General features: G+C 41.2%; 1 protein-coding gene across 1 annotated transcript; it reads right to left on the bottom strand.

Moving 5' to 3' along the window:
• Positions 1–204: 204 nt before the first annotated feature.
• On the bottom strand, positions 205–9,292 carry NAA11 (N-alpha-acetyltransferase 11, NatA catalytic subunit). Its single transcript, XM_002716995.4, has 2 exons — positions 8,526–9,292; positions 205–1,213 (listed from the first exon to the last, which is right to left on the bottom strand). The coding sequence occupies exons 1-2, from the start codon at positions 9,213–9,215 to the stop codon at positions 1,181–1,183; spliced, it is 723 nt and encodes a 240-aa protein (XP_002717041.3). The 5' UTR covers positions 9,216–9,292; the 3' UTR covers positions 205–1,180.
• Positions 9,293–10,803: the final 1,511 nt, after the last annotated feature.

Below are 10,803 nucleotides of genomic sequence, written 5' to 3'. Positions count from 1 at the left end.
ACATATGTAGTAGTTTTCATAAAAACGTAAACATGGAAATCAGTACATTGTTTACTAATCCACAGTGAACATGAAAACAACACTTAGTAATGGTAACTCGATTTATCTGATGACTTTCACTGCAGAGATCACAGCACTGTGTTTTCACTTATTTTTACTGGAGAAAAAATAATAGAAGGTGATTATAAGTTTTACAGCTATTTTCAACCCACACAGATTCTACATATTGAGTCAACATGTAACATTCCTAAACAATAGGTTTTGCCTTTTACTGATATTTTAAAGTTTTTTAAATAAAATACAAAGAATAGTAATAGTGAAGCAGAAAGAATTTCAGGTTTGAATTCACACAGATTTGGGTTCCTATCTTGGATGTTTACTTTTCTTCTCTGGCCTTCAGTTTCCTCATCTGCACAAGAATAAAAATATCTACCTACAGGGTTGTGGAAGGACTAAATATAAGAGCACTAGCAATATGCTTGAACATCATAGGTACTCTACAAATGACTAGCTACATCATGAAAAATAAACACAACACAACAAAAAATTTGACACAAACAAGGAGGTTAGAAATTCAATTTAATTATTGGTTATCCTTTTCTTAAAATCTCCAAGTTCTGATTGCACAGCAGAAGCCCTAACTTAGCACCTTCTCCCTCGGGAAGGGGAAGGAGAATACCTCCTTAAGAAAGAGGAGGATGGGATAAATGGGGAGTTTCCAGAGAAAGGAAGAGGAAATAGGACACTTCTGCCATATAAGACGAGGGAGGGGGCATGAGGTCTGACTTGATGATCCTGATTACTCCCTCAGTGATGAACATCGAGATAAATAATGGCAAAAACTGAAAGCTAGGGAGCGTTAAGAGTTCACCCTGCTACCTGTTCAGCGTTCTAGGAGGAGACAACTTTGCAGGATAACCACACACAACACAGGACTACTACAAACAGGAGAGAATGGTGGCATGGTGTGAGCAGGCCAAGGAAGGTTCTCTAATAGCCGGCTTCAAACTTCCTTGGCCGCTGTGCAGCAGGCTCTTCTGTCCAGGTTTTCCTTCATGATCCCAGTACAGTATATGGACAGTTGTTGAGCGTTGAGATTGAGAAGTCATTTGAGTCACTGTGGGATGATGACCCCAATGCAGATGCTGGAGAGCAGACAGACTAAGCTGGGGTCCAAGGATTAGATGTGGCTGAAACATGAGGGCCTGCAAATCTGTTGAGGAGAAGAAAATAAGTGAGCAAGGAAGGGTTATGGGCTCTGATACTTTGGAAAGAAAAGAAGCTTTGAAAAAACCAATGACAGACTTCAGCAGCACATCAGTAAGGAACCCCATAACCAATCTGGACCACATAAATCAACATGGAAATCAGTGAGATTTCTTATGACAGGGTGGATCTAGAGCTCTCTCCTGTCACTGCTATGAAGACACATGCACCCTTCCTGGTGCCTGTAGGCCGCTGCTGATGACAGAAAGGAGAGGAAGAACCCAGAAAGACAGCAATTTATCCCAAAGAACTTATTTTAAACCTACAGAAACTTAAAATTCTAAATGATCCAAGGAAATTTATTTCAATTCTAAAGAAATGAAGGATCTCTTTAACTCTTGATAAGTTAGATGAAATGTGTCCAATTCTATATATCATATTTTCTTTCTGTGAGTCTTGGAAAAGAAACCAAAATACCCATTATGTCTCTTTAGTCATTATTTGAAGTACCTTAATTACATCAGGGGTAATTGGAAATAATGCATATGTTATTTTCTCCCATTTCTTTTTTTTTTTCCCATTTATCTTATGTCTTTTGTTTGTTTGTTTGTTATAGTGGAACAGGAATAAAATGTGGTACAATAGGTCAGAAAGACTTGTCAGCATTACCTTTTCCCATTTGCTATGAACACTGCTCATATATGCAAAAGATTGTTGTATAAAAAACTAAATTTTATAAAGCTGTTTTAGTTAACTTAGTTAATATCATTTGATAATTTTAAGAAATTAAGATTTAAAAGTGCAATAACATTGTAATAAATGCTCTATAATAGTTTAAGGTGTAGATACTTTCCAGAAAGATTTCCATTTGAATATAAACATTACAGATGTAATTTCTTGACTTATTGAAATTTTTACAACTATAGTTTTTTAAAGGTGTCATCTATTACTGTTTAAAATATCCTTATAAACATAAGGTAGATCTGTATGGCTTTACTTAAAGAAATCTTATTTTACTCTGAAGACATTAAGCTACAGCAATGGTGTTGGCAGAATATTTTCACAAAGGCTTTTGCTCTGGACATCTGAAACACTGCCCATTCCCAGAACTTTTTAAATATCTTATCTTCCTTCCCTCGTCCACCAAAAAGTTCATTAGATTTTATTTTGTTGTTTTTTGTTTTTTTGTTTTGACAGGTAGAGTTATAGACAGTGAGAGAAGAGACAGACAGAGAGAAAGGTCTTCCTTCTGCTGGTTCACTCCCCAAATGGCCACCACGGCCGGCACTGTGCCGATCTGAAGCCAGGAGCCAGGTGCTTCTTCCTGTTCTCCCATGCAGGTACAGGGGGCCAAGCACTCGGGCCATGCACTGTGCCCTCCTGGGCCACAGCAGAGAGCTGGACTGGAAGAGGAGCAACCAGGACTAGAACCCAGCACCCATATGGGGTGCTACGCTGCAGGTGGAGGATTAACCAAGTGAGCCACGGTGCCGGCCCCATTAGATGTTTTATTGGGGCATAGAGAAAGTATAGAATTTAGGACAAATCTCTGCTTTTATCCGTTACTTCTGACAAAATTAGTATTTCAGTCACCCTAAATGTACATCATGCTCTGATTGGAATGTGACACTGTTAGTGATTATAAATAATTCGACAATGCATCTATCTGATTAGTATTTCAAAACAACATTTTATTTCTTTCCAACCCCCTCTTAATCTACATCGAATACAGATGCATTTGAAATCTATGGTTTCTGGCATATCTGGGGTAAGGTTATACTAGGAATTCACCAGACCTGTCAGTCTCTAACTTTCTTCCATATTTCATTATATCATTCCAGTTATAATTAGTTGTCTGGTAAAATTAAGAACAGTCTATTTCAGTGAATGCTCATGTGAACATTTAACAACTTTTTGTTAAAATGACAGCTTAGCGACAGGAAGAATAAACCAGGAAGGGAGAGTTACTGAAGTAACCTTAGTTAACTCAATATTGCCAGCTCAACTGAAAATGCTAAGCTTTTGTGTTTCTTCTTTTTTGTTATTAATCATCCAGCACATATTTTTTGTCAGGAGATGAGCAGCAGTTTGATAGCATTGCTGCCTCAAGCAGCATGTTTTGAACTGACCTGTCTTCATTGCCATGGCTCCCCAGAAACTTCGCCTTTGAGGAGCGTTGATGCCGCTGAATGCTTTGACATTCAGCTTGTCAGTGAAAGCTATTTTAATCATTAAGATGCATCTCCCTTCCAAGATTGCAAACTGTTGCTCATGTACAACATTCTATCATCTGAGTACTGTGGAGAAAAAAAGAAACTGAATAGTTACTACGGATTATATTAAGGGCTAAAATTTACAAAATGTTTTTAACCCTGGGAGGAGTTGTGCTCAGCAGTTTACACGGACTGTCCTGTTCAACACTCAGGATCATGGAGTCTGACTCTGTTGAGTTTGTATCTCTTCTCTACTCACTCTCTGTATCACACAGTTCTTTCTGTGACACGATTTCCTCATCTGTAAAATGGAGTAACAGTACCTCCCTCCCAGAGATATTAGGAGGATTAAATGCAACAACACTTTATAGAGAGTTCTTGAAATTGCACCTGCCACACTGTGAGTTCTCGTCATGTTCCTAGAAATTTTTAGTACCATTTTTCATGAAGGCACCCAATTCTCCTTCACCAGTTGTCCTACTCATACATCATTCAAACTTTAACTGTCTTGGTTCTCCAGTGGAGATAAGGAAAAATGACAATGATTTCTTTCAGGACATTTTCTGTAGGAGGGAGCACCATAATTGTGACAGGATAATACTTTTGAAGTATGAACCTTTTTAATTTTTTCTTGTTCTTTCTTTCTTCACCTTAGCTTCTCCCCCACCCCCTCAGGCAGGTGGGCAAATGAGATGGAGGTGCAGCTTCAGACATTTTTGGGGACTTCAGAGTAGAGGCATAATTTCTTCAAGCCTTTTACAAGAGGTACAGTGGCAGCACGGTGGGCAAATCTTGTAGTTTCTATATGCAGGTTTGTGCAAGAGCAGAAGGAATATGTGTCATGTGTTTGTGCAGTTACCCCCAGGGAGCCTGACAACAATTCCTGGTGCCACAGCATGGAGGGGGAGTTGCAGAAAGATCCAGTGTTCCTAGCTGGGTACAGAGGCAGAACTTCCCATAGTCTAGAGCACTACTGGCATGTTTCACATTATGGCAGAAACCATGTAGGCCAAAACAAAGGTTACCAACACACCTTCCTTACCCTCCCGGGCACAAACTGAATTATACTTCCTAGCCTCCACTGCAGTTAGTTGAGGAAATGGGACCGCCTGTTAAAATCCCTAGAAACCTCTATGTGCAGTTACTTGCTGACCGCTGTATGTCAACCAGTGGAGGGCACATGATTCTAGGAAAGGAAGTCAGGGATTCTTAACTTGCGACCCATTTAATAATATTTAGGAGAACCATGACCTCGGATTCGGAAAAAAACAATTCTGTAGCCCAGTTACTGAACTTCCACTGGGGATTCAGTAGCATCCCTCTCTAGTCCTTAGGCTTCTGAGCCCTCACCACTCCTATCCCTGTATCCCCATCCCACCCAACTGCTCACCTTCTCTGCCCTCCCTTGTTACCTTATCCTATTGTAGCAATATGTTGGCTCTGGGGACTCCACTCTCTCTGCTCCTTTGGTGAGGCAAGTCAGGTCAATGGCTTGCTTCCTGCTGTCATTGAGGATTTACATCCATATAGAATACGGCAGAGGAATGGCAGACAGACCCTAACTACTGTCTAAGGGATCGCTGATGATTATGATAAGAAACTAGTTAAGGCATTTAAGAAGAAATTTGCCTGCAATGGCACTATAATTGAGCATCCAGGATATAGCAAAGAATTCAGCTACTGATGGCCAATGTAAGAATACACACCAGGCTAAGGATGATCAGCTGAAGGTTCACAGCTTTTAAGTGCTTATGATGCATTGAATCTTAAGTGTGGATTTCCTTCCAATGAATAGAATTTCCTGTATGTCGCTTGTCACAAATGTAAAGGCCTCACAGCTTATTTTTACATAATGTCTTTGACTTGGACTAGTGTAACTTCTTCATGTAATAAGCTGAAAGGTGCCATGCAAAAATTTACAATAAAAACAACCAAAAAACAATGCTGTATTTTCACCAACCTCAAATTGAAATTTAGCATTTCTTTCAATTAGGTATGTAGGCACCAAATGCACAGTACTATTAGCAATACTTGCAACTTTGTCACCAATAAAAATCATAGTGATTCATGTTAAATTACTGCAGTTTTATTGGAGGAATCTCAAATATCATTTATACTCAAATATGTACCCCTGCTACCAAAATGGGATGAAACATGGCTGAATGTGTCAGAGATATAAAGAGGTCTCTGGTTGGAATATACCCAGACATGAATAATGAGGACCACAAATTAGCTACAGCCATGGAAGGTGTTTTAGCAGTTAACCTACATGGAAACTGCCTGACAGTATAGGAAATATCTCCTTCATCTTAGATATAAATTTCAATTACAGTAACATAACAAAACAGCTCAATTATTCTTGAATTAGTACAATGATATTTATAATTGCCATATAATAATTTTCATAGCTATTATCTCTCTCCCACTTCTTTGGTGGAAGTTATTGTGTTTCCCACAGCAGATGTTAAGAACCTTTAAATTCATCCAACTTATATATCTAAATATATATAGTTTATATACAGTTGCATAACTTTAATTACCCCTGTTCTCAGCTAGAGCTTAACACTGAAGAATAGATGAGATCAATATTGTATAAATCCTGCTATTCAGGAATTTCAAAATTAACAATTAAAAACAAACTGCTGATTTAAATAATCCTAACAGAGAGTCCATTTTAAGACAGGTGTAAATCTTATAAAACTTCTATCAAGGCATTATATTTTAATTTTATCTTACCTTTTAGATTGTTTTGCTGCCTTTATATTAACCTTACATCAAAGCAACCAATCATTGTGAATCCTTCAGGTTAGTAAAAGTCAGATTCAAAGACTCCTTGGAGGACAGACTATTTCTGACCCCCAAGGATTTACTAATGCATCCAGATTTTTTTAACCTATGGAACTAAAAATGAATGACAATAGAATGAGGTTAGTGTTCCATACAGTTTGGGTTTCAGTATTTTTTTTTTATTTTATTTATTTTTTTTTTAATCAGGCTGAGTGGACAGTGAGAGAGAGAGACAGAGAGAAAGGTCTTCCTTTTCCGTTGGTTCAGCCCCCAGTGGCCACTGCAGCTGGTGCACCGTGCAGGAGCCAGGTGCTTCTCCTGGTCTCCCATGCAGGTGCAGGGCCCAAGTACTTGTGCCATCCTCCACTGCACTCCCGGGCCACAGCAGAGAGCTGGACTGGAAGAGGGGCAACCAGGACAGAATCCGGCACCCAGACCGAGACTAGAACCCGGTGTGCCGGCACTGCAGGCGGAGTATTAGCCTATTGAGCCGTGGCGCCAGCCTGGTTTTCAGTATTAAAATATATAAAAATACTAGTACAATCCATTGATTCTTAAATGGTATAATATGCATATAAACAACAGCCTCTCCTGATCTGTGTACGCAGCTCCAGGCCTGATGCCTGGCAAATAACAAATTTTAAGAGTAAATTAATAAAATAACAATTTTCAGTACATGGAGTATATGTCACTCATGACTGGACTTCAATGGTAAGGTGACTAGAATAGTTAAAGCTTCCAAATTGCCAATGGCTCACTGACCCTTGAAATTTTTAAAGTGATACAAAGTTATTTGATGGAAGAAATAGTGTGGGATTATTACAATTGAGCACGTTTCTAAGATATTAGTCTTTTAAAATTATTTTCAGTTTTCTTAGTATTTTTACTAGTGTGTACTAGGAGTAACTGTTTTTGCTCTTTAACATTTCATGTTAATTTCCAAACATTCAAAAGAGTAAATAATAGCATAAAGAATTCTCTAAGTACCCATTTCCAAACATCTACATGTTGACTGCCATTCTTATTTTACTTCCCCTCCCCTAAGCTTTTTTTCTGGTGTGTGTGTGTGTTGGAATATTTTAAAACAAATCCTAGTTATCAAATTCCTTCAGCTATAATTACTTCAATATATGTCGCTAAAGGATGTGGACATTTTATAACATAATACCATTTAGCATACCTAAACAAATTAACAGTTCCTCAATAGAATATAGCCCCTGCTCAAATTTTTCCTGATTATCTCAAAAGTGTCTTATAATGGTTTATCTGAATCAGAATCTAAATGTTCAAAACAGTTAAGTTTGATTCATATTATCTGTAAAGTTTATTTCAGTAGAAAATTCCTTTTTTTAAGATTTTTTATTTATTTATTTGACAGGTAGAGTTATAGACAGTGAGAGAGACAGAGAGAAAGGTCTTCCTTCTGTTGGTTCACTTCCCAAATGGCGGCCACGGCCGGCGCTGCGCTGATCCGAAGGCAGGAGCCAGGTGCTTCTCCTGGTCTCCCATGCGGGTGCAGAGGCCCAAGGACCTGGGCCATCCTCCACTGACCTCTCATGCCACAGCAGAGAGCTGGACTGGAAGAGGAGCCACCAGGACTAGAACCCGGAGCCCTTATAGGATGCCGGCGCCGCAGGTGGATTAACCTAGTGCACCGCTGCGCAGGCCCCAAATTCTTCCTTTTTTAATGAAACCAGAACATTTGTTCTGTAGAAATCTCTCCATTCTGGATTTGGATGATTGAATCATGATATGTGATTTACTGTATCCCTCTATTTTCTATAAAAATGGTGCTTAGAGCTGACACACCATAGTCTTTTGCCAAGAATTATTCATTGGGGGTAATGTGCACTTCTTATTACACTAGGAGGCACATATTTGTCTCTTATTCTAGTGCTGTTAAGATTGACAACTGACTGCAAGTGTTGTCAATCTAACCCATCATTACAAAGTGTTCCAGCTTTGACCTAATAGTATTAGCTACTGATGACTGTTGGCGCATCTATTATTTCATCAAGAGTTGCAAAACGGTGATTTTCTAATGATATCATTCTGTCTCACTTATTAATTCATACCAAAAAAGCAGAATAAATGTTTCTTTTACTGGACTTTCAGCTTCCGAGTGGATGTCCTATTAACTCCAACAGTGAGCAAAGAGTCTTCCCCAAACCCAGCCTACGCTGCTCCCTGAGACCCCCGGTTGTTGTTACTGTGAAACCTAGCAGGGCTGGAATGGAATAGGATAGGATGGGACTGGGCAGCCCCAGGTGTGGTGCAGGGAGTTCTGGATGGGGACAGTGGTCAGAGAGGAGCCCATACCTCAGGCAGGCTCCAGGAGGTGGAACTGAAGTCCTCCGCGCTGCTCTGGACGTCAGTGCTGGGTTCCTTGCTGCCGCTGCCACCGACAGCAGCAGCCGCGTTCTCCTGCTGGCAGGCGTCTGCCGACCCAGGAAGCACGCTCTCCTGGCTCTCCTGGCTCTCCGTGGAGCAGAGCAGCACACACCCGCCCTTCTCCTTCGGCTCCGGCTGCTGTCTGAGCACGTCTGCCATCTGCGAGAGATCCCGCTTCATAGCGTAGGCATCTTCCCCATCGGCATAGTATTTGGGTTCCACCTCACTAACCTGAAAGTTGAGGGTGTCAGAGTAGAGGTGCAAGGCCGCGCGGTTACTCTTCCGGACGTGCAGGGACACGTACTTGGCGCTAAAGCTCTCTATCATGGCTCGGGAGGCCTGGTCCATTAACTTCTGGGCCAGGCCGAGGCGCCGGTGCGAGCGCTTCACGGCCAGAGAGGTGATGTGTCCATGCGGGACATCGTCTGGATCCTCCTCCATTTTGGCCAGGACGTAGCCCACAATCTTCCCGTCCTCGTCCTCGGCGATGTAGGAGAGCTGCGGCCAGGAAAGGCCATGGTAGAAATAGTATTTCATCTGGTAGTTCTCAGGCAGGCAGAGCAGGTTGCAGTGCTGCATGTTCATCAGGTCGTCCGGCCGGGCGTTGCGGATATTCATGGTGGCAGCGCGTGAGAACGGGGGCGAGGCGCACAAGCCCAAGCCCAAGCCAACACCGTTTGTCTCTGCGGCTTCAGTTCACCGGGGCCGCAGCCACAGAGCTGGCGGCGTGGAGGTGGGATGGCGGGAAGGCGGGAGGACCAGGCGCCGGAAGGGGTGGTGCTAAGCCCTGGCTTCCGGAAATGCAGCCAATGAGGCTTCCTCTTTATTGTGCGTGCGCGTGCACCTCCGAGTGCGGGGGTAGGGAGCGTGGAGTGCTTGAGCAGCTCCTTGGTTTCAAAGATGGTGTTTGGCCTGTTGGGGTCATTACTTTTATATTTGTTTCAGCGTTAGCTTTTTATTGTGCATCTCTCGGTATACATACTGAACAAACGCATGTAATGAAGTTGGTGCAAAAACCAGAACCTTGCCAGACCTCTCGTCTGCTTCAGTATGGCGCACCGCATGCCTCCAAAGTACCTGCCACACGGACTCCTAGGGGACTGGCTAAATGAAATACTGCATGCGTTCTTTGTTTTCAGGTTTTGTCTTTTCACTCTCCGAGTTCCATCCACCTCGCTGTGTAGAGTTGAGGTGCTTCATACTTTTGTTGTTTGATTTTTCACTGCCCAAATATACTGTGGTTTGCTCATCCGTTGTATTAGTGATTCCTGTTTATGCTGTTTCCAGTTTGAGAATAGTGTGAATACCTAAACGTTCCAAACACACCGTTTGTTGACACATGCGTGTATTTACCTAGCATTAGAATTACTGTATCAGAGACCATCATGATGTTCAGCTTTTGTAAATATTAAGGAGTTTTCCGAAGCATGTAGTTGCTTTGAATTCTCATCAGCATTTGGTCTTTTCTCACCTTTTTTTGTTTTTGCCCTTCTTGTGTGTGTATGAAAGTATTACCTAATTACCTATTTTGCATTTCTTTGATGGCTAGCAAAGTTGACCATCTTTTTACATACTTAGGTTTTTAGTCATTCAATGTCTTTTGTGAAGTGGCTGCTCAAATCTTTTACTCATTTTTGTATTGGGTTGTGCCTTTTGCTCATTAATTTTATGTATATATATAAACACACACTGGATATAAATCTTTTGTTACATATTTATAATTAATATCATCTAATGGCTTTTTCCTCTCTTAATGCTGATTTTTAACACCAAGTATAAATTTTATTTGATTTAGTGTTACAGAGAGAGAGGGAGAGACAGAGAGATCCGCCATCTGCTGTTTCACTTTCCAGATAGCTACAAAGACTCAGACTGGGCCAAGTCAGAGCTAGGAGCCAGGAGCCAGGAGTTTCATCTGAATCTCCCACATGTGTGTTAGGGGTCCAATCACTTGAACCATCTTCCACTGCTTTTTCTAGGCCCTTAGGAGGGAGCTGGACTGGAAGTGGAGCAGCTGGGACTTGAAGTGGCAACTATATGGGGTGCTGACATCACAGGCAGCAGCTTTACCCACTACCCCATAATGCCACCCCCCAAGTATAAATTTTAATATGACCCATTTGTCCATTTTTGAAATTTTATGGTTAATATTTTTTGTGTCCTGTTTAGGAAATCTTTGCCTATTTTACTAACAAAGTAGAGGTGG

This window comes from Oryctolagus cuniculus, chromosome 8, assembly GCF_964237555.1.
Source record: "Oryctolagus cuniculus chromosome 8, mOryCun1.1, whole genome shotgun sequence".
NCBI classification, from domain to species: domain Eukaryota; kingdom Metazoa; phylum Chordata; class Mammalia; order Lagomorpha; family Leporidae; genus Oryctolagus; species Oryctolagus cuniculus.
This window is presented reverse-complemented; position numbering and strand designations above follow the sequence as displayed.